Source organism: Mauremys reevesii, linkage group 2 (genome assembly GCF_016161935.1).
Source record: "Mauremys reevesii isolate NIE-2019 linkage group 2, ASM1616193v1, whole genome shotgun sequence".
Classification (NCBI taxonomy): Eukaryota; Metazoa; Chordata; order Testudines; family Geoemydidae; genus Mauremys; species Mauremys reevesii.
Genome location: NC_052624.1, coordinates 284,066,401 through 284,090,430, shown reverse-complemented (window position 1 = coordinate 284,090,430; position 24,030 = coordinate 284,066,401). Strand labels below are relative to the sequence as shown.

Sequence of the window (24,030 nt, the reverse complement as noted above, 5' to 3'; positions counted from 1 at the left end):
GATCATGGCAGATAAACAAGGTACAGTGGCCAAAAATCAGTGGACTAAATGTGTGTTGGAAATAGGCCTAATTGGCAAACAAAATCATGAGGGGATGGGCTGTTCCACCCACTGCTCCATTTTGGGGCTAACTCCCACCCACCACCTGAGAGGTGTGGCTCTTTCGTCCCCCCTCCCACATGTCCTTTTTCTTCCCCAGCTTATTTTCTTCTTTCCTGTCCCTCTTTTCCCCTTCTGTCTAGTAAGAGTCTGGCTCAGCCAGCCACCACGGCTGTAAGTCTGACCAGCAGGAGGCAGCTAAAAGGAGTACCCGAAGCAGCCTGAGAGTGGTACAAGTTTGCAAGGTCTCTCAGTGGCTACTAAAGCCATGAGCCCTGCCTTGTTTTTCCAGCAGTAAGGTTGCAAATAGAAGTTAGCACTGGAAACAGAAGCTGCTTTTTCTCTCTTTGCTGCTCCTTCCTCTCCCCTTGTGTGTAGTTGTCTTGTTTTGGCTTCTAGGAAGTGAGATCAAACTTTAACAGCAGCAACAACTTCCCTTTTACCCCAATGAACAGTTATTTGCATCTTTAATAGCATCTAAAAGACTGCTAAAGGGAGTGTGGGGGGCTGCTTCCTTCTAAAACCTCTCTCAAGCGAACGGAGCGGGAACAAGGGATGGCGTGAAAACGAAAGCCTGATTTTGTGTTTTACATTTCAAACGCTTGAACAGTTTTTCCTTCTGGATCTGTAGTAAAAAGTTAAAAGGATGGTTAGTGGTGGGTTTGCCATGGTGCGAAGCAGGCTGAGGTCTCTGTATACCAAACCCCACACCTTGGTTAATACTGTTAAGTGTTGTCAGGACCCTGACTGTCCAACGTTATTTTCATCTAAATTAATACAACCCCATCCCCATGTAGCCAGAGGTTGGAGCCCCTGTCCACAGCCCAGGAACTCTCAGGTTTCTTTTGAGACAGACACGGAAATCCCAGCAGTAGATAAACGTTGTTTATTAAACCAATGTGCAAACAGCAGATTTCCATATAAAACTTGGCTACCAACATGGCACCTTCTTACCCCAGGCATCTTTACTGACAAGAGGTTTGTCCCAATGGTGCTGAGGGAGCTGCAGTCTGTGCTGCCGGCTCAGCTAAACCCAGATGAGTGTCTCAAGGGCTGGCAGAGGTGGAGCAGGCCGGAAGAACCCAGCTGGAGCTGGGCAGCTGTGGCCACTAGAAAAGCCAGCTTGACTTGTAAACAGAGTCCACTGGCTCCTGAGTCAGTGTGAACGTAGAAGCTCCTCATCTCCTGCAGTTTTCATGGGGTGAAGCATTTGAGACACGTTGGAACATTCACAGAGCAGGGTGGTCTATTTAAAATGGGGCTTTTCTCAAAGAAGCCCCATGAGACCCTAGAAAAGCTGCCAGACAGGGGCGGCCGGGCCCTCTGCAGACGTAGTCCCTCCATTCAGACGTACACATTAAAATCAAAGGCAGTGTTTAAAATAATGCCACAGAATGGCTATTGCTGAGACGCGGGGGTGGTGCCCCAGCTGCACTCCAGGAGTCCACAGGTCCCTGGCCAACCACCCAAGGTCCAGACTAACCTAGCGGCTGCACAGGTTCGAGGGAGAGCCCCAAGGCTCAGCTGGTGTAGGATACTTGTCCAGATACGTGAACATGGCAAAACTCCTGTCCGGGAACGGCCTTCTTCCTGCATGGCTGCCCGGCCTTGGTGATGCCCTGGCACAGGCGTCGCGGAGACATCGAAGAGGTGGACCTGGAAGAATGGTGAGACAGGCTGATTATACCTGCAGGTCTAGAGCCCTGTGGATCAAGTGTGGGGTCAGGTCAGCAACCACCAGGCTCTCACTAGCAGCAGGGGGTACCCCAGAGCTAAGGGGGGGTGTCTCTGGGCAGCAGGCCGGGTTTGTTGGTAGCTCCAATGGAGAGGAAGTTAAGCTGCCGAAACAGCCACCCTAGGCGAAGCCAGCTACCAGTAATGAATGCTTCCAGCCCCTTCCTGCATCCAACTCTCCCTCCACCTGGTCCTCATCTACCATCCCCCCAGCTCCTCCCCACCTGCCTTGCTCTTGGATTTCACCCCCTGGCTCTCTCACTTCCTCCTCTCAGTCCCCCACACTCATCCTCTGGGCCTTCTGCTCCCAAGCGGATAACACCCCGCTTAGGCACACTTCCTCGCCCTGATCTCGTCATTCCACCTGCAGCCCTGCCTCAGCTCTCCCACTCGCCCAAGGGCTGTTCATGTGCCATACTGGGGCAGACCAATGGTCCGTCTAAACCTGTATCCAGTCATCTGACTGGCCAATGCCAGGTGCCCCAGAGGGACTGAACAGAACTGGGCAATCGAGTGATCCATCCCCTGTTGTCCACTCCCAGCTTCTGGCAGTCAGAGGTTTAGGGACACCTAGAGCATGGGGTTGCATCCCTGGCCATCCTGGCTAATATTCATAGAGGACAGGTCCCTCAGTGGCTATATCCAGTTCTTTTCTGAACCCTGTTATAGTCTTGGCCTTCACAACATCCCCAGGCAGTGAGTTCCACAGGCTCACTCTGCATTGTGGGAAGAAGAACTTCCTTTTGTTTGTTTTAAACCTGCCTATTCATTTCATTGGGAAGGGGCAATAACACAGTCACTTTCTCGACATCAGTCATGATTTTATTAGTTGTCTCTTTTCCAAGCTGAAAAATCCCAGTCTAACTTCATCTAGTCTTTTTAATCTCTCTCACCAACCTGCTCTCCCTGCAGCTGAGTTCCTGCATCGCTGGGTCTCTTTCAGCACCATCCATCAGCCCCCTCCCTCACGTCCTGTCTCGTGGCCTTTCTGTGCCTTCCAGACCTGCAGTGTTGACGACGTCTTATCTGCTCTAAGCCCTCCCCTCCCTTTCTTACATTCATGCAGTAGCTGATTTCTGTCCACGAATCCACTCTCCTCCACCCATGACTCTCTTCCCTCCTCTCCCCAGGTCTGTCCCACCAACCCTCAGGCCTGGTTCACCCCCACTATCGACTGCAGAGCGTCTCTGACTGGTGGAAATCCCACGACTTCCTCCACTGCAGATTCATTCACTCCTCCTTCGGTTCTGCCATCTATGTAGACGGACGCCTCCACTTCTCTGACTACACTGAATCCCACGCCCACAGTGCCAGCTGCATTTCACCACCTTTGACTCAAACCTTCCCTCCCCGCCACTCCCGCTGTTCTCCTCCTGCCCAGGATCGCGCCAAATTCTTCCAAGAGAAAATTGACAAGTGGATGCAGCCTTCCCCTTCTCTCCTTCCCCATCAGACGCAGTGTCCCGCTCTCCTCCTCTAACCTCTCCACTCATCACCCCAGTTACCTCATCCCATCACCTCATCTCCCTCGTGCCCACTCTCCTCCAGCTCTTCCCCTCACAATACAAACATACTCTAGCTTCTCCCATTAAAAAAAATCCCATTTGCCTGTCCAACTACAGCCCCATCTCCCTTTAGATTCTAAGCTCATTGAATGCACTGTCTAGTATCTCTGTCTGAGGTTCCTCTCTTCCAATTCCACCCTACACTCCCCCCTCCAATCCAGCTTCTGCCCCTTACACTCCACTGAAACTTCTCTTGCCAGAGTCTCTCAGAACCAGCACTCCATCCTCATCCTCCTTGACCCACCAGCCACCTTCGCCATGATCCTCTTGTTGAAATATTGTCCTTCCATGGACTGCCTACCTCTCAGTCGCTCCTTCCGTGTGTCTTTCAGAGACATGCTGCTCTAACTTCCTGTGGGGTTCCACGGGGCTCTGTCCGTGGTCCCCTTCTCTTCTCCCTTTACACCCTGTCAATGGCTAATCTCATCTGCAAACACAAATTCAACTACCATTCTTCTGCTAGTGACTCAGATCTACCTCCACTCCAGACCTGGCCAGATTAGTCTCCATCCAGCTCCGACATCTCCTCATGGATGGAATCATAGCACCATCGGTTTGGAAGGTCCCTCAAGAGGCCCTCAAGTCCAGCTCCCTGCACTGAGGCAGGACCAAGTATACGGGGACCATCCCCGACAGGTATTTTGTCCAACTGGGTCCAAAAACCTCCTGGATGGTGTGATTCCACAACTCCCATGGGGAAGCCTATTCCTAAACCTAGAGTTATAGAGTTTTTTTTTTTTTATATCTAATCAGATAAATGTCTAGCCATCAACTCAGGTGCAATATTGCTAAACCAGAGCTCTTCGTCTACCCTCAGCCCCCATCCCAAGCCCTCCCCGATCACTGTGGACAATCCCACCATCCTGCCTATCACTCAAGCCCGTAACCTGGGCAGCATCTTCAACTCAGACCTCTCTCTAGGTCCTCGCATCCAGGCGATCTCTAAATCTTGTCGATTATTTCTGCAAAACATCTCTAAGATCCAGCCTCTCTCATCCATCCACACAGCTAGAACTGTGGTCCAGGCTGTCATCTCAATTACTGCAGCATCCTTCTCTCCGGCCTTGACGAATGCAGTCTTGCCCTGCTCGTACCCAGGCAGAATGCTTCTGTGAAGATTATTCTCCTAGGCTGTCACTTTGACCACGACACCCGTCTCTGTGGATCCCTCCACTAGCTGCCTCATCTCCATTGTATCAAACCTAAGCAGCTCGTCTTCACCTCCAGGGCCCATCACCACCCTGTCATCTCATTCAGTATCAAAATGCCAACGTTAGCCTCCATCACCCTCTTGCTAGATTTTCAAACCAATAACTTTGTGCTTTCTCCTGTGTTGCCCCTTGCTCTTGGGAGGAGCTTCCGCAAGCACCCACAAAGCCACCTTGTTATCTGTCAAAACTCTCCTTTGCAGCGAGGTCAGAAAACTTGACAACGAGGCAGTTGGCGCGTAGAGATGACCGCCCATCACACTGATCAATGTTGTCTCACGGTGTCCTTGTACTTCCCCATTGGTCTGCCTCTAGCCACTAAAGCCAGGGACCACTTAGCAAAGTCAGGGCATCAGAAGCCAATGGCCTCGAGATTAGGAGAGAGAATGGAGCATTTAGTCCCTAGAGGGAGTGGCCCAGCTTGTTCCACTTGGAAAGCAAACCATACTCCTGGGGGAATTTGGCATCACTGCGCATGTGCAGAATTCACGGCCCCCCCAGATTTCTTTGCTTCCCCGCAGAAAAATGGCTTCTGACAGTGAACCAAAGGGAAGCTGCAAGAGCAGTCATGTGCCCCCTCCCCAGCAGTGCAGGCAGGTTGCTTTGGGCACCCAGAGCAGCTGGTAGGGATGTAAATCACCGCAGGGTGGGGGGATTGGACAGTCGTGTGTGTGCATGCGCACGAGAGAGACAGACACACACTCTGTCCCTCTCGCTCGCTATTAGAGCACACTCGGCGTGGAGGGGCAGGACTTTGGGGCGTTTCTGAAGAGATAGAGCAGGCTCAGTTCCCTCAGGCAGAGCAGAATGTAGCAGCCTGCCTGCTTAGTGAATTGTTCCCGTTGCTCTTAGTGAGTTTCCCCAGGAGTATAAAAACAAGTATAAAAATTTTAAGGCTCCTTTGCATTGCCAGAGTGGTGCAGAGGACAGTAGGCTTATGGTGCTTTAGTGATTAGAACTGGTCTAAATTCTTGGACTGAAAAAAAATTCCCATCAAAATGTGCTCCATGAACTCTCTGGAGATGGTCAGTAGCCAGTGTAAATTGGGAGTTTGAGTCCCCAGCCCTTGCTTGCTCTTCAGTTGCCTACGATGCAACCCTGAGCCCATGGCTGCATATATTTGTTGACTAATAACTAGAAGTAAAGGGTCAACATTAGCTATGTTACTGTTTAACAGAGTGGGGTTGGTGATTTCCTCCAATGCTCCCCACTCCCACTCTCCATTCACTGTATTGTAGTTTAAATACAACTACCAAAATAATTGAAAGCAGCTTGATTATATTGTGTAATTGACAAAAAATATGCAGAATTTTAAAATATCATGTGCAGAATTTTTTCGGCACAGAATTCCCCCAGGAGTAAAACCAGCAGCCATGGGACAACTGTCGCCCAGAACGTGTCTGCAGCATTTCTCTGCTCCGGCCATCACGTAGGTCAGGCCACCCTCGCCTTGGGATGGCTTATTGCACCATCCGTCACCCCTTGTCTTAGAGGCAGGGCCGGTTACTAGCAGAATAACCCAGCCCCAAAGTGTCCCTTGGGGATGCCAGCGCTGGCCAGCAGGGATCAGTGAAGCGTTGCGCAGAAGGAATCCGCCGCAGCCTATTCAGAGAGGGGAGCAGCGCTCTATACTCACATGTCGCTAGCCATGGACTGGTCCGGGCTCCAGGACCTGAAGTCAGAGAAGGGCTCGAACGCGGGGTCCAGGTGGCGCCTCTCCAGTGTGGCCTGTTCGGGAAAGAGGGAGTCACGTGTGGCGCTGATGAGGAGGAAGACAAGCTCCCCGACAGCGAGAGAACCAGGATCAGCTGCAGGCCCAGTGCCAGAGCCCACCCGTTGCTACCGAGAATCTGAACCACCAGCTGTTGCTCTTGCTTCTAGAGCAGCGAATCCCCGCAGGGAAGCGTGCCCAGGAGCTGTGGCTCGGAATTAATGGCCCAGCAAGAGGCTGCAGCACCATGCAGGGTGGATTTGATGGTGCTTTGGCGGTAGTTGCAGGTCTGATCCATCGCAGCCCTCAAGGCCTGGCTGTTGAGGGCACTGCTGGGGTCCCCTGGAACCTCCCCCTTGATATCCCCAAGCAGAGGCAGGATTAGGAAGTGCCAGGCCCTTGCCCCCTGCTCGTCGATTGGTCACTTGTTGCAGAACCGGCTGCCAAGACAATCCCAGCATTCCCTCCCCATCACATCATGTCAGCGGCTAGAGTCCCTGTCTCTGACCCTGCATGCTGGATCACCAACCCCGGCTTGAGCAGTGTCACACGCCCAGCCACCCCGACACGCTGCTACCACCCTACGAGCTCGGGAACCAGCCACGCACAGAAGCAAGTTCTGTTGGTAACACAGCCCGGGAAGGAGACTCTGGACAGGTTTCCAGCCACAGCTAGGTCAGACTCCCCAGGCGCAAGTCCTGGCCTGCCCCAGCTCTTGGGTGCTGAAAACCCTTCCTCGTCCCCAGGCCAGCACCCCTTGCACCAGACCCACTTCCAAGCCCTTTTAACAACCAGTTTCTGTCCACCCACATCCATCCAAGAGCCACTCCGGATCTGAAGGGTGAACCAGTTACTGCAGGACCTCAGGGTCTGGGTGAGAGCTATGGAAATTCCCAGGTCAGTCACTGTGACGGGGACCAGGGTACGAGACAGCAGATCTTCTCTTCCCACCCAGTGACCCAGCTGGGGGAAGCCTGCAGGCCCTGCCCCCAGGCTGGGCCCTGCCTGCACTGGCCCCCTGGCCGGGCTCCCACGCCAGAGCCACATTTGCCCAGCTCGGCTGAAATCAGCGGCTTTGTTTCTGCCGGGGTGAGCTTGGCCCCAGCACCAGAATGTGCAGATCGGCCTTAGGGAAAATGGCGCCCTGGGCGAACTTGTATTGTCACGCTCCTGGCCCCCAAGTGGGCAGCCCCCCCCTTGCCCCTGGCCCCCATAGGCTTCCCAGGCTCCCCACCCTCCTGCACCCCCAGCCCCTGCACTGTGCCCCCTTGGCCCATGTGGGGAAAGTAACCTGGATGCACAGAGCCCTGACGTTGCTCCTCACTCCCCCCCTCGAACAGCCCCCTGGGGGGCACAGAGGAATGTTGGGGGGGGATCAGTATCTGTGCATCACCGCTCAGCCCCTCCCCCCATTCCTCCGCTGGGAGAAATCTGGGTGCCCCCCCACAGACACACGCAGCGCTCCCCTGCCCGCCAGGAGCAGTTTCTGACTCTGCACCAGCAGTGCTCACCTCTGTGCTGCCGCACGGTGCCCCCATGACCATGGTGCCCCAGACAACTGCCCAGGCCCCCCCTCCCAAGGCCAGCCTTGAAGCCCTGTACCTTTTAATGCTCTCTGCCCCCCCCCCATGCCTGCAACAGCCGGTGCCAAGCCGCCCAGGGCACTGGGGAGAGGGGGAGGGGCCCCTCACAGCACTGGTCAGTGATGCACAGCCAGCGTCCCCAACCCCACATTAACCAGAATGAATGGAGAGACCCCGCATCTCGGCCGACAGCACGGACAGTGGCTCAGATTACTGAAAGCCTGTTCTCCCTTGCCTGCCTCTCCCGGAGCCCCATGGCGGGCAGCGCCAGCCACACACCTCGCTGCCCGCCTCTCCCCGAGCCCCATGGCGGGCAGCGCCAGCCACACACACCTGCCCGCCTCTCCCTGCCCCCACTCTCCTGCCCGCCTCTCCGTGCCCCACAGCAGGCAGCACCAGCCCTGTCCCCACACTCCTACCCACCTCTCCCTGAGCCCCAAGGCGGGCAGCGCCAGTCACACACACCTGCCCGCCTCTCCTTGTGCCCCACGGCAGGCAGCGCTGGCCCTGCCCCCAGTCTCCTGCCCACCTCTCTCTGTGCCCCATGGTGGGCAACACCGCCCTGCTCCCACTCTCCTTTCTGCCCGCCTCTCCCTGTGCCCCACAGCGAGCAGCGCCAGCCACACACACCTGCCCGCCTCTCCCCACCCCCACTCTCCTACTCACCTCTCCCTGTGCCCCACGGTGGGCAGCGCCAGCCCTGTCCCCACACTCCTACCCACCTCTCCCTGTGCCCCACGGCAGGCAGCGCCGTTCTCTTCCCCCACACCCGCCCCCACTCTCCTGCCCGCTTCTCCCTGAGCCCCCCAGCAGGTAGAGTCAGCCCTGTCCCCACTCTCCTTCCTGCCTCTCCCCAAGCCCCACATCGGGCAGCCTCGTTTCCCTCCCCCCCATACTCCTGCCTGCCTCTCCCGGTGCCCCACAATAGGCAGTGCCAGCCCTGCCCCTGCACACGGCGGGCAGCGCCAGCTTCCCACCACTTACCCGCCTCTCCATCACCTCGTGCCTGCTGGTGCGGCTCAGACTGATGCGGCGCAAGTTCCCGATGGGGACGCAGGGAGCTGGCGGAGCAGCGGCTCTCGGCTGTGCCTTCCAGCCTGTAGGGGGCAGCGGCACGCCCCCATCCCGAAAGGGGTTTCCCGTCAGCGGGGACACCCTCCCCAGGCAGGAGTCGTCTGCAACACATTAATGGCTAGCACAGCGGGTACACTGGTCAGTCCCCTCCAGTACCCGGCTCCTGCGCCCACGGACAGGCTGAGCCATTCAATGCTGGAGTCCCAGGAGCGCGCCTACGGCTCTCAGCCTCCCTACCCCAGCCCACCCGCTACGGCACAGCCCCTGTGTGTGCAGCTCTCCAGCCACATGGGCCTGGCACACACCCCAGCCCTAGAGGCTCTGCCGTCTAACGCACGGGGCTCTGGAGCGGTTCCTGCCACATCCCCACCGCGGCTCAGCTGGAGAGGCTGTGGCCTCTGGATGCTGCAGAGCTGACGTGCTTTGATGAGCAGCAGAGAGAAGTCTCACTAAGGGAGCTTTAAGCAGCCCAGCTGCCTAAGCCAAGGAGGGGGAAGGAAGGTCCAGTGATTAGGGCACCAGCTTAGGACATGGGAGACCGGCGTTCAGGCCCCAGCTCTGCTGTGAGCTTCCTTCAGCAAGTCATTTAAGCCTCCTCCATGCCTCAGTTTCCCATCTGTACAATGGGGATAACAATGCTTCCCTGCCACACAGGCGTGAGGATAGATACGTTTAGAGTTTGTGAAGCGCTTTGGGAATCTACGGAGGAAATGCGCTAGGTAAGAAACAGGCATTCACGGTTACTGTTGTTATTTAAGGTATTCAGGCCGAGTGCAGGTCCCTCTACAGACTGGGTGTCCAAGCTCTCCGGGGAGGTGGGGGTGATTGTCCCGGCATAGGGATCAGGTCTTGCATTGACAGGGTGGGTAGATACTAGTGCTCTGATGCTCCCAGCCAGCCAGGGACAGGGATCTGCTCTCTTCAGACGCAGCATGGCGGAGCGGGGTTTGCTGCAGCGCTCTGGCACGCAGCAACGTGTTCCCCAGGCACCCTGCGTACTGAACTCATCTCACCTACCCTGCAGGTAGCTCATCTCCAGCTTGTTCAGCTCTTCCTGCAAGAGGCCGATTTCACACTCCCTGCCAGGGGAAGGATGAAAGGTTACAAGATTCCATCACCAATGAAGTTTCACCCCAAGTCCTGCCCAGCTAAGCCCCTGCCCCATTCCCACCCTTCAGAGCATGAAGCTGCAGGGTGTCCTAGCCGGGGGCGCATTTGTCCCCTACAGACCAGATGGGGAGAGCCCTCTCTGCACCAAGCATCTGATTTAGTTGGGGACTGGTCCTGCTTTGAGCAGGACGTTGGACTAGATACCTCCTGAGGTCCCTTCCAGCCCTGATATTCTATGATTCTACGATCTCTCTCTCATCATCCTTTTCTTCTATGTGCATCAATTTGTAAGTTTCAGAAGAGGTGTCCCTGGGCGCATGTGCATTAGGCGACAGAACAACGAAGAGCAGACGTGCCGCAGACACATGCCCAATCCTCAGCCCCTTCAGGCCACAGCTGGAAGAGCAGAGGGGCCTCCCGCCTCTGTGGCAGATTGATCCTGCCAGACAAGTGGGTGTAGAATGGGGGAGTGAGATCCAGAGCCGGGGCACCCCGCCCCGAGGAGAGGACACACTAGACCTAGATGTGCACAAACATCCCAGCTGACGTCCACTGGCCTGGCCATACATGGGAAGATTTGGTCCTCGATACCTGTGGGGGCATCCAAACGATACCAGGCTTCCGACACCAGCACCCGCACCCGGAGCCGCACGCAGAAGCGGGACCCAAGGCACTGGACAGCTGGTGTAACACGCCACTAACACAGCCAAGCATGGGTGTAACCTGGGGTCGCCCTAGGACCCAACTGGGAACCCCCCTGCACAAGGGCTATTGCAGGGTGAGCTCTCTGCTGCCACCCAGAGGCTATTCGGCACCAGCGCACCCCTTCTGCAGCCACTGGTGACAGGTGTTCACTCCTTCCTGCTGACATGATGCTGCGGCTGGGGCTGGGGATTGTGCTGCTGCCGGCTACTACGGCAGCACGTGTGCTCCCCAGAGGCTGGGCAGCAGCATGGCTGCAGCCAGCCTCTGTGCACCATGTTAGCCCCCAGGGCTGGAGGCTCTGGGGCGCTGCTGCTCAGTCTCCCAGTCTAACACAGAAGGACCTGGGCAAGCAGCAGTCCACGTGAGGCTGCTTGTTGCTCTGCACCTTACAGGCCTGGGTGCTCCTGCTGCAAAGAACTCCTGGGTTCCCTTCTCCGCTCTGCCACTGAGTCATTGCATGACCTGTGCCTCAGTTTCCCCCATCTGAACAGCCAGAGGATGTGGTGTAAATCCCGACCCAGAACACACCGACCCACATCAAGCCTGGTATGGTTTGGATGCCCCCACCCCACTGCACACAGACCCCCATGGCGGGCAGGGAGCGTGGAGGGTGAGATGCTATATAAATACCAGGCATTCTCATTACCAGCCTCTTCCCCTGGGATTAGCTGTAACCTGAATGAACGGACAATCCCGGGCCTCATGTGAAAACAGGGCCACAAACCCTTCCTGGCACCCGACACCGGCCTTGAAAGAAGGCGGCTTTCGAGAGTACATCACTAACACTCGACTGGACATGCTAATCCGGACACTCACTAATGTGCGATCAGAGGGCATTTGAAGTGACCTTAGCAGAGAACCGAGGAGGGAAGCTGTTAAATGGGCACATCTGGCCATGCACCTGTTGTCCCCTGCAGTATCCCATGCAGGGCTCCAGATTTACCTTGGTTAGCCATGTGCTGGTCCCACCTCCCCCCTCCTACCTGTCAGGGGTGGAGGTGATATGACAGCGGGGACCATCCTTGAGCTCTGCTTCGGGGCTGCTGGCCCCCGCTGCCCTCTGGGGAGTCGGCGAGAGCGCCAGAGGCAGCTTCCGGCCCCTCGCGCTCCGGGCGCAGCAGCACACGCTCGCCAGCAGCCAGTTACCTACAAAAACGTGAGCAAAGCCGGAGCTGGGGTTAAGTTCAGAGCAGCGTCCGGCTAGCACAGAAGGGGAGCTGGGGGGTGGGCTGACGGACCTGTGGATTCAATATTTTGTTGGAGGAAAACTTACCTGCTTAGAGCCGGGGGTCAGGGTGCCGGGGGCTAATTCTGGCACTACCACTGACGCCTCGGGGTCTGCGTCCCTGCAACACTGGGGGTTCTGACCCACCCCGCAGGGGGCTGTGGGAGTTAGCACAGGCTGGTGGGAGGAGATTAGCTGGCAAGCGTAACCCAAGCTGACGGCGGCTTTGTCCCACTCTGGTCGCTGGACAACCCGAGCTTTCCAGGTCAGTGGGTGGTGGAAACTGACTGCACCAGCAGCCACAGGAGCGGTCAATGGTCTAGCACAGGCCTGTTTACCCAAGCGTGGCCAATGGCAGGGCAAACTCTCCCTACGCTCTGCGCCGGCGTGTCCCCAGCTCGCGAGCCCACTCCAGAGCGGGGCTCTGTCTCCGTGGCCCATTCAGCCCTTGGCCTCCCTGCTGAGGCTGCCCCGGGCTGGGCCACCGGTGCCAGGTCGGGTCCTGGTTCCAGCGATACAGGAGAGAGGGGGAGCCGGCTGCGCTCACCGGCGACGACGAGCACCAGGAAGAGCGTGAGGGACGTGAAGCCCAGGGAGACGGCGTGGTTGAGCTCGGAGAGCGCGTTGGAGATGACCAGGACCAGGAGCACGGCGCGGGGCAGGCCCGGGGTCTGCAGGAAGGTCATGAGCAGAGCCGAGAGCAGGAAGTAGGCAGCGTGCAGGACGCAGGTGCAGGCGGCGCCGAGGCTGACTCCTGAGAGACAGAGAGGGATGGGGAGACGGGCGAGCGGGCGCTTCGCCCCCCTGACAGATCCATGCTCGACCAGCGCCATCTCCCGGCTGGTTCCTGCCAGCGGAGTGGCCTGGGGAGAGACGTCTCCTCCTTGCAACGTTCCCCCAAGTCCGGGGGCGGGGACACTACACTGCCCAGCTTCACCCAGGGTTTGGGGGGCTGCGGGAGGGGAGGTCACCACTACGATAATTAACGAGGGGTAGGCGGCATCTCTGCTGCAGGACCTGCCCATGCAGCAGCTTGCTCAATCCATTGCTACTCCCGCCAGCCTCTGACACCCATTCCCGTCGTATCCTCTCCGGGCTGGGACCCTCCCACACCAGGGGGCCAGCGGCTCAGGCCCTGCGATCGGACAGAGGGGCGTCTCCTCCTTTGCAAGTGCCTCTCCCACCCTTCCCCATGACACCTCTGAAACTCCCTCGCCCAAGGCCCATGCTCCCTGCACAGCAGACAAGGGCCTGGAGGCTCTGTGCAGCCCCAGCTGGGGAGGAGAGCGGGAGAGCCCAGGGCTCCAATCCAGGTCTCTGAGCGCAGGGTGGAGAAAGGCCGTATGCTGCCTTATTCACTGGCCACATCTACCCCACTGAGCAGTGGGCGGTCAGACCCCCTTCGAAGCCCGGAGTCGCTGTTCGGTGCCACACGTCCCCTCCGGCCTAGGCTGGGCTGCAGAGCCCACCCCAGCGGTGCTGCAAGCAGAGAACCAATCCCTTGGCTGGCCAGTTCCCAGCCCACAGCCACCGAGCAGCGTGTGGCCCAGCGAACTCGGGTGGGAGGAGGCTGCTCAGCTCCTTGCTGCCCTGCGATGCACGTTGCCCCCACCCCCAAGTCACCTGCCCAGCCAATGAATCTCTGGATGTGCAGCAGCCGGCCCTCCACGCTGCTCTGCATGTGACCCACGGCGTAGAGCACCAGGCCCAGGCTCTGGTTCATCCTGTGCAGCTTCCCCATCAGCTCGTCGTAGTACAGGGCTGTCTGGTTCTGATAGGCCAGGAACAGCGCCAGGTCGGCCTCTGGGCAGAGAGGGGCAGAGGATTCAGCGCCAGCGTAGGAACCCAGCTTAGAATAGTGGGGAACTGTCCATCACGGGCAGGCCTGCTGGAGCATCGCAAGCCAGAGGGAGGCCCAGGTGGGATGGCTGGGGTGGAACTGGGCTTTGATTCCCTCTAGGGGTGACACAGCCTGGCATTCGTATTGGGATAGTAATTTACAGTTTAATATTTTGCTGAGTGAGTCTATGATGTTACTTTATAGTCTATTATCTCTAGTCTATTCCTGTTCCTGCCAAATGTCTGGGGATTTCCTTTATCAAGTTTAAAATGTACGGTTATTGCCACTGTATGGTTCGCTTCTGCCTCTCCTCACAGTAGGCACAGCCTAGCTGAGGCTGGGACACTGCAATTACAGGGTAGATCCCACATTGAGACAGTTTCTGTCAGATCTGCCAGCACCTCCAGGAAACTGGGAGGGTAGAAGTGAGAATACAGGGTGGGTTCCGGAGAGACACAAGGGAACACAGTTCACCAGTGGTTCCAGCCTCCTCCCGAGTAGCTAGGTCAGCTGTGGAGGTGTTGGTCTCAAGCTGGATCAGGGCGAATTTGCAGGGACCAGACCGTCAAACACATGACAGCTGTTAGTTAGGTTGCTTAATGCGCTACCGGTAACACTCTGCTATGACAGCAATAAGTGTGGTATAGGAACAGTATCGAGGGGCACAGTGTAGTGTATGAGGAATTTGGGAAAGGGTTAATGAACTGGAAATATATGGTTTTTAAATGAAGATCCAGGAGGCAGGTCCCTCTGCCCTTGATGCAGGAGAATGTCACCCTCACAGCCCAGTTACCAGCTGCCAGGCCCTCTCCACTCCTCAGCCTGTGCCCGGTTGTGATAACGGGGCCTACGGCTGAGAGTGAAGGTGCGTGCACCTAGAACACTGCACGTGCACGGGGCAAAAGGGACAGGGTGAGTTGTCCCAACAAAGAGGCCGACTGATCTAACTCGAGGCCTGTGGTAAGCTCATGCCCGGTCAACGAGAAAAGTGCAAGTCCTGACCGAAACTGGTGTGTTGGAAATTAAGCCTGGCTGGTGAACGAGATAATGGGGAGGGGGGGAAAATGGGCTGTTCCACCCCTCGTGCCCTTTTGGGGTCCTTAAAGACAGACTTTGGGAGAAGAACACGGACAAATGGACAGAGGCTGCCAGCGACGCTGGCTGACTGAAAGAAGGGGAAGGCAGGAGATTCACCATCATGGCTGCCACCCCCACTATCTTCTCAGACCCTGGATCTTTGTCATCCTGACCCAAAGGGGTGTCCTGACCAGACCGGGCCACAGAGGGGGACCCAGATGAATCCTGACCACCCCCAGGGATGAGGCTCTCTCCCCACAACGTGTCTGTCTGATTCCTTACCCTATTTCTTCTCTTTCTGACCCCTCTCAGTCTTTAAGAGGGGGGAGGGATGGCTCAGTGGTTTGAGCATTGGCCTGCTAAACCCAGGGTTGTGAGTTCAATCCTTGAGGAGGCCACTTAGGGATCTGGGGCAAAAATTGGTCCTGCTAGTGAAGGCAGGGGGCTGGACTCAATGACCTTTCAAGGTCCTTTCCAGTTCTAGGAGATTGGTATATCTCCAATTATTATTATTTAAGGCCAGAAGGGACCATCATGATTATCCAGTCTGACCTCCTGCACATCGCAGGCCACAGACCCTCACCCACCCACTCCTGGAATAGACCCCTAACCTCTGGCTGAGTCATGGACGTCCTCACATCATGATCTGCAGACTCCAAGGTACAGAGAAGCCACTATTCCTACTAGTTTAAACCTGCAAGTGACCCGTGCCCCATGATGCAGAGGAAGGTGAAAAACCACCCCCAGGGTCTCCGCCAATCTGACCCAGGGGGAAATTCCTTCCTGACCCCAAATGTGGCCATCAGTTAGACTCTGAGCATGTGGGCACGACCCAGACAGACAGACAGACAGCTGGGAAGGAATTCTCTGTAATAACTAGAGCCCTCCCTCCCTCCCTAGTGTCCCATCCCCGACCGCTGGAGATATTTGCTGCTAGCAGTCGCAGATCAGCTATGTGCAGGGCTGTCCCTAGCCATTTTGGTGCCCTATGCACCCCCTCCCCCCAGGGGGGCTGTGTGGGGCCCCAGGCCTCTGAGGCATGGAGGCTGGCCCCAGGCCTCCACAGATGGATGGGGGCTGGGGGACAGGGGGGAAACCACCCCCTGGCCCCTGCCTGCTCTGCTCCCCTGGGAGCCAGGGAGCAGAGCAGGCTGGGGCCGAGTTGCTCAACTTACCACACGGTGAGTGCAGGCCTGACCCCTGCAGCAGTTCTCCGGGGAGTGGGGGCAGGGCAGGGGTGGGGTGGGGACGGGGCTGGGACAGGGCAGGGGCAGGGGCTGGAGCAACACGCAGCTGCGCAGGGCACCAGGAATTGTGGTTCCCCAAATTTCCTGGTGCCTTACACAGCTGTGTACTTTGCGCATGGGTAGGGACGGCCCTGGCTACGTGCCATTGTGGGCAGTCCCATCATCCCCTCCCCTCCATACACTTATCAAGCTCAGCCTTGAAGCCAGTTCGGTTTTTTGACTTGTGTCTAAGAAGAGTCTGGCTTAGATGGACAAGGCTGGATATTCTGCAACACGGCTGTAAGACTGAGCAGGAGGAGGCAGCTAAAAGCCGTGCCCCGAAGAGCTCGACGCGGGTACAACCTTGTCGGGCCTCTGAGTGGCTGATCAGACTGTGCTGGGCCTGTACTTCTCCAGCAGTGAGACTGCAAGTGAGCGTTAACCCCAGAGACAGAAGCTGCATTTTCTATCTTTGCTGCTCTTTTCTCTCACCCTTGTGTGTGCTGCTCTTGGCTTTTAGGAACTGGGATCAGACTTTAACAGCAGCTATAATGCCACCTCCAGCCCAGCTAACAGCTCTTCTCCCCAGAAAGGACAGTTATCTACGAGACTGTCCAACAGGGAGGGGATTTCCTTCTAAAAAACTCTCTCCAGACAAAGGGAAAGGGATATTACAATGAAAAGCTGATTTAGTAACTTGCATTGTTTTCCCTTCTTTTTTTGAATCTTGATTAAGAGGATGCCTAAGGGTGGGTTTGCCCTGGGACCAAGCAGGCTGAGGTCTGTGTGTACCAAACCCCGAACCTTGTTTAACCCTGGGTCATGTTAACACCTTTGACCCTGAGCCCCGTATATTCCAGCTCAACAATACACCAGCCCCACCCACGCTGGCCAGCCGGGAGCAGCCTGCCCTGCCAGCAGCAGTCACAGTACCTATTTTGGAGTAGACCTCCTGGGCTCGCCTTTGCATCTGGGTGAGGTCGGTGAGGATGGCTCTGTGTCCTTGCTGCAGCTCCAAGTCCTGGTCATCTAGGTGGGTGCTCACGTTCTCTGCGGGGGAGACAGGGCAGAGCTCAGGTCCTGGCAGAAGCTCCCGTGAAGCCACTCCCCATGTTAAGTGTCATGCACGCCTGTGATCTAGTCACCCACCAATGGTAAAAGCCTCTTAGCCTAGGTGAGCAAAGATGCTGCAGAGGAGGTCACACTGTGCCTCCCTCTTCTAGTCAAACCTAAGTGCCTCCTTCCAAACCTAACGCCCACATACGACCTCTACATGCGCCAAGAGAAGGGGAGGGCAGCAGGGAGAGGCGGGAGCCACACGGAGCCTGCCGGAGGGTCAGAGTGCCAGACAGCATCATGCTCTCCCGCAGGGAAGCTGGGCTCATTGGAGCAACCAGGACTTGTGGAGGTTCTTGCTCATCCCCATTTTACAGCCAGGCTGACTGAGCCATCACACGATCCAGCCACTGGACTCGCCCAGAGGTCCATGGCTCAGGTGGGAATCAGATGTTGGGTCTGTTCCTGGCTCCTGGTCCTTTGCTGTAGCTTCCTGGCTAGCTCAGGGAAGGGGAGGAGTAATGATAGGGGGGTGGATCCCCTCAGCTGGGAACAAGGGTGGAAATTTCTTCTCTGGGACTCACGAGTCAGGTTTAGCCGCAGCTGGCTCAGTGGGGCCCGGCCTGGGTCCCTGAAACTAACGGACACCAGCATTGCTGCAGGAGCATTAGACACTCTAAGTCAACGGCTCCTGAATTTGTCCATCCCTTTCCCTACCATGTCCTTCCACAACCATACTCCTGTGACTCCCCTTTTCTATCCCAGGTCCCCATCCCCTAGAATCACCCTCTTAACATAAGAACGACCGTACCGGGTCAGACCAAAGGTCCATCCAGCCCAGTATCCTGTTTACCAACAGTGGCCAATGCCAGGTGCCCCAGAGGGAGTGAACCTAACAGGCAATGATCAAGTGATCTCTCCCCTGCCATCCATCTCCATCCTCTGACAAACAGAGGCTAGGGACACCATTCCTTACCCAGCCTGGCTAATAGCCATTAATGGACTAAACCTCCATGAATTTATCTAGTTCTCTTTTAAACCCTGTTATAGTCCTAGCCTTCACAACCTTCTCAGGCAAGGAGTTCCACAGGTTGACTGTGCGCTGTGTGAAGAAGAACTTCCTTTTATTTGTTTTAAATCTGCTGCCCATTAATTTCATTTGGTGGTCCCTAGTTCTGGTATTATGGGAATAAGTAAATAACTTTTCCTTATCCATTTTCTCCACATCACTCATGATTTTATATACCTCTGTCATATCCCCCCCTTAGTCTCCTCTTTTCCAAGCTGAAAAGTCCTAGCCTCTTTAATCTCTCCTCATATGGGACCCATTCCAAACACCTAATCATTTTAGTTGCCCTTCTCTGAACCTTTTCTAGTGCCAGTATATCTTTTTTGAGGTGAGGAGACCACATCTGTACACAGTATTTGAGATGTGGGTGTACCATGGATTTATATAAGGGCAATAAGATATTCTCCATCTTATTCTCTATCCCTTTTTAATGATTCCTAACATCCTGTTTGCTTTGACTGCCTCTGCACACTGTGTGGACGTCTTCAGAGAACTATCCACGATGACTCCAAGATCTTTTTCCTGATTCGTTGTAACTAAATTAGCCCCCATCATACTGTATGTATAGTTGGGGTTATTTTTCCCAATGTGCATTACTTTACATTTATCCACATTACATTTCATTTGCCATTTTGTGACCCTTCCCCACACCAGAATCTCCCTTGACCCTCTTCCTCGCACCCTTTTCCCCACAGAACCACACTCTTAACCCGCTTTTTCCAGCCTCATGACCCTCCTCCCCATCCGAACCACCCTCTTGTGTAGCTGGGAACCCCCTCACCACCACCTCATTTAGCAAGATGGGAAGTCAAGCCCCTCCTCCCCCCGACAGCTGTTTGCAACCTCCGGAGAACCCCTGCTCTAGGGAGACGGGAGATGCTCCATGCCCTTGTCTCCCTGTTCTCACCCATCCTCTTGGTGATGCCCTCAATGAGCTGAGCCACCTGCTGCTGCCCGCTGGCAATCAAGGCCTTCTCCTGAGTCAGCTGCTCCAGGTTGCTGTGGATGGAGGACTCCATCTCCTCCTGGCCGCCCTGCAGCTTTTCCTGCTGGAGCAGCAGCTCATGCTGGCTGCTCACCACCTTGTGCAGGGACTCTGCTGTCAGCTCTTTCAGTTCCTCCTGGCCGTCCTGTTAGCGAGACACTGACTCAATCAGCGAGGTGCCAGTAGCGGTGCAGAGACTGCAGTGGTGCATGCTGAGGACTAAGAGACTACAAGTCCCAGCATGCCATGCTTAACAGTGGAGCATTGCACGCTGGGATCGGTCATCTCCCTCTCTGCATCAAAGACCACGGTGGCTGTGCCCTTCATTCACTCCACCCTTTGTTCATTGGCTCAGACCTCTTGGGAGCCACCCACCCGCCACGACCCACCTTCAGAAGCCTCATGGCCTCCAGCTGACTCATGGCGGCGGAGACCAGGGTGTTGACCGTGTGCTCCGTCCGGCGCTTGAACTGCATCTGGCGGGTGGAGTAGCAGACGGCGCGGGCCCGGTTGCTGACGATGTGGTAGGCGTTCCAGGTGTCGGGGTCCATGTCAGCGGTACATTCTGCGAGGGGCTGGTTAGAAAGACAGCCAAGCAGGACTAGGTTCAATAAGGCCACAGGAGAGGGCCCTTCCCAATGCCCCTCATCCCTCCTAGCCCAGGAACTGCATGGCAGTACTCCAGAGAAAGCAAGAGGGGACCTGATCATGGCATATCAGTAACTTCACAGGGTTTTATAATCCAGCAGAGAAAGGCAGAACAAGAACTGAAGGCTAGGAGCTGAAGCCAGACCAAATCCAGCTGGAAAGAAGACCCATTTTTAACGGTGAGGGTGATTAGCCATCGGGAACAAGCTCCCCAGGGATGTGGCGGATCCTCCATCTCTCGGTGTCTTCGGATCCTGACCAGCTACCTTTGTGGAAGAGATGCTTTAGCCACACCCATGCTGCTGGCCTCGATACACGTGTAAGTGGGTGTACTTCGACGTGCTGTGACATGCAGAAAGTCAGGCTGGATGAGCAAATGGTCCCTTTTGGCTTTAATCTAGGAAACTATGAGAAGCAGGTTGTGATACGGCAAAGCTGTCCTGGGTCCCCACAAGATAATAGCTTCTACAGCTATGGACAGTTTAGGACTCAAATATAGGACGAAGCTGGGTGAATTATCCTCACAAGCAAGACCGACCTCGTCTCACACAACTGAAGCACTATCGTGTGAGACCAAAGTACCCTACCATGGGCAGATCTCAAGGGCAGATGGATGCTAGATCTTAGGCAGCATGGCCCACTATGCAAGGCATCGGACTGGGAATCAGGAGACCCGAGGTCTATTCTTGGCTCCACCACTGACTCAGCACGTGACTGTACACAAGTCACATCCCTGTGTGCCTCAGTTTCCCCTCTTTAAAATAGAGCGAGTCGCACTGACTCACCTTTGCAGAACATTTAGAACCCTAAAGCTGAAAAGTGCTATGCAGGAGCTATTCATCACAAATGGATTGACACAGCCCTGGTGCGGGCGCACCTGGGATTTTGTGCTCAGTCCTGGACACCATGGGACTGAGAGAGACTGTGACACTGGAGGGAGTTGGGGAAAAAAAGCAACAGACGTGATCAAGGGCTGGAGGGAAAGAGTATGCAGGGCTACGTGGCTAACTGATAGCGAGCTAGGCAGACGACATGCCTCACATTTGAAAGAGGAGCACCACAGAAGGAGAGGAATTACACAGGGCAATACCCACGTGTGAGACGGGATGAGATAAGGAGCGGGGATACTGCGTAGCGAACTCGCCGGGGCTGTGGAACCCAAGGCAATTGGCAGGAGACCCATTTTGGGATAGTGAAGAGGCTGACGGCACAAAACGCTCCAAGTTCCATCGTAGGAACCAGTCCTGCACTGGGTGCGAGATGGACCAGTCACAGTCAGCCTAACGGGTCTTCACCTCTCACACCCAAGAGGTTCCATCATTGAAGCTACGCAAAATGCTCTTGGCCTCACTGTCCCGATATCCCAGCGATGCGCAACGAGCCAGTCGGGAACATGAACCAAACTAGCTGTGCAGCCATCCCGGGGGATCAGCACCCCCAGCCCACCACAGCCCATTTCAATAGCTCCATCTGTGCAGGGAGAGAAGATGTTTGTGGGGGGGAGGGAAGATGGGTAGGGGAGAAGGGTGGCTGTGGGGCAAAAGACGTCAGCAATAGAATATGGAGACTTCTCCTTTCACCCCCTCGGAAACTTGGCTAAGGTCAGGGATGGCTGAAGGTCGTTTCCACCACGCAACATCTGTTTGCAGGCCTAGGGGGATGTGAGTCTCATTCCTGGCGGGGCCACTCTGGTGCGAGACGGTCGGCTTGCCCAGGAGTCCCTGCTCCATGGCTTCCTTCACTCCCCAGGCCTGTGTGAGGAGAATCTCAGGGTGCCTGCACCGGCGGCAGCCCTCTCCCCAGCCAGCGTGGGAGGGCGTGAATTCAGAGCCGCCCCTCGCCGTCTTACCATGTCGGCAGTGCAGGGATAGGTCCTGCGCCCCTCCACGCTCGCTTGGCAGTTGAACAGGGACACCCCCAGCTTGGCCAGTTCCTCTTCCGTCAGGTCCGTACAGGAGGAGTGGATCTGGGCAATAACCTGCCGGCAGCAACGCAGAGGGGAAGGAGCGCGTTAGGGCTTGTGGTTTCAGCAAGCTGGTGCCTCCCACACCCCCAACCTCTCCCAGAAGGTAACGCCTCATCTGCAGGCCACACATGGCCTCTGCCCCTAGACTTCCATTTTAAATCCTCACCTGCTGCCCCATGATAGGAGAATCATTAATGCTGGGCAGTGACTCAATGAGGAGAGCTCAGTTCCTGGGGTTCGCCCTCCCCCCCCCGCTGCTATCCTCCATGCCCCTCCTCACACAGCCCCTCTAGGCACCCCAATAACACAAGGGGAGCCCCTCCTCACACAGCCCCTCCCTGTGAAAGCGCAGTCAAGCCAGCTGGTGCCCTTCTGCCTCTGCTCCCCTGGAGATGTTACCCCAATGCCTCTTCCCTGCTCAGTCCCCTCCTCCCCCCCCACCCCCAGCGGGCAGCTCCTTTCCCACTATCTGAGAGCAGCTGTTTCCCCTCCCGCCAGGCCAGCTCCCCTCCCCTCCTCACTTCTAGCTGCTCTGCAAATGCGGAAGAGCCTAAAAGCCTTCAGAGAAGCAGACTGACCAAGGAGCCCGCACCATGTGCCCCACTGGCACCCCCAGGCCATCAGCAAGGGCTCTGCCCGGGAACAGCTGCACAGCAGGGGGAGGAAGACGGCATCGTCTTAATATATTTGACAAATAAATGCGGCTTGTTTCCCTCAGGCCTCCTGGGGGGAGGAGGGATGTGAGCATGCAGGGGCTGCGTGGACCCGCTCCAGGGTTGGGGAGCGTTCCAGGGGTAGCAGGTGGCCTGGAAGAACATCTGGAGAGGTTGGGGGACAAAGCGGACCAACAGGGTGACCTGCTTCACCTTCGAGGGCCCCCCACAAGACCCCCTTTACAGGAAACGAGCCAGCTAACGAGGGGCCGGGCAGCTGAGGAGAGCTCCTACGGACACCAGTGCAATTGGTGGCCACATGGAACAGTGGCACCATCAGCCTGAGCACCGTTGTCGTCTCCCTCCCCCACTCCCTTTCACTGCTGCTCTGTTTAGGGCCTGATCATGCAAACGTGAAACAGCTACGCACAGGGAGCAATCCCACTGAGTGCAATGCACGGCTCCTGCACACAGGGAAGCGCACGCAGAAGTGCTTGCGGGAGCTGGACCTTGGATGGCAAGTGCTTTGGGGCATGGACCCAGGCAGTTGTCCTCAGGCATGACTGCAGAGCAGTTCAACCAGAGCCACCGGATCAGCGCATGGACCAGTCCCTCCTCCCAGCCCATTTAGTGACCTCCTGCAACAAAGAGATAAAAGGACACCTTGTGGTGACAAGAGTCCAGTGGAGACAGATCCAGGTGCCTGGCCTCAGCCAGGAATCGCTCATCCCCCGTCGTCATCTCAAAGGGAGCATTAGGGAGACTCCTTGAGTCCGGCGCTGGTGTCGGGGGGATGGGGTCTCTTTCTGGAGCTGCTCCCTGCCTCAGCCAGCCAAAAAATCCAGAAGAGGGAGCGAAAAGGAGGGAGAGGAGGGTAGGAAGGAAGAGAGCCCGGCGGTCCAGGCACAGCATCTTGCGGCATGGAAGGTGATCCTGCAGGGAGAGAACAGAGAGAGTTTGAACTGAGAGGAGTCTGGGGAGCCCCAGCTGTTGAGCAGCAGCTCCACATCCCAGCCCCCTACATCCCTCACGACTCCCTGATCTCAGAGAGCTCAGCCTGACTCGGTTAGGAGGCCCAGGACAGAGCAATAGTAAATGGCACGGTAGCGAGCTGCAGAGTGGGGCCCATCCAGGAGCCGGCGTGGGACTGGCCCGAACACCTTCCTCAAGCTCCAGAAGAGGGGAGCGAACGGCACAGGCCTGATGTTACGTTGACAACTGCTATGCCACTGGTGTGCCGAGGCCACGGCCTGCCACGCCGACCGCACTGTCTCGCTGTTGCCTTGTACTCCTCTGTCTGTACCCATCTGTGATCTCGTCTCATGCTTAGATCGATAGCTCTCTGGGGGCAGGGACGTGTCTGTGTTTGTGCAGCCCCTAGCACAATGCCATGTCTGGGGTTCCTAGGTGCTACAACAATACAAAGAAATAACAACAGTGATGTTTGTGACACTGAGTTGGGAGGTGCCCATGGGCTTACGGTTCCTCCCCGATTT

General features: G+C 56.4%; 1 protein-coding gene across 1 annotated transcript; it reads right to left on the bottom strand.

Annotated features, from left to right (window-relative positions):
• Positions 1-547: 547 nt before the first annotated feature.
• Positions 548-23,467, bottom strand: LOC120398100 (protein brambleberry-like). Its single transcript, XM_039525143.1, has 12 exons — positions 23,198-23,467; positions 21,765-21,893; positions 19,657-19,842; positions 19,190-19,412; positions 17,091-17,207; positions 13,638-13,817; positions 12,562-12,768; positions 11,773-11,935; positions 9,992-10,053; positions 8,885-9,075; positions 6,243-6,334; positions 548-1,755 (listed from the first exon to the last, which is right to left on the bottom strand). The coding sequence occupies exons 1-12, from the start codon at positions 23,444-23,446 to the stop codon at positions 1,620-1,622; spliced, it is 1,935 nt and encodes a 644-aa protein (XP_039381077.1). The 5' UTR covers positions 23,447-23,467; the 3' UTR covers positions 548-1,619.
• Positions 23,468-24,030: the final 563 nt, after the last annotated feature.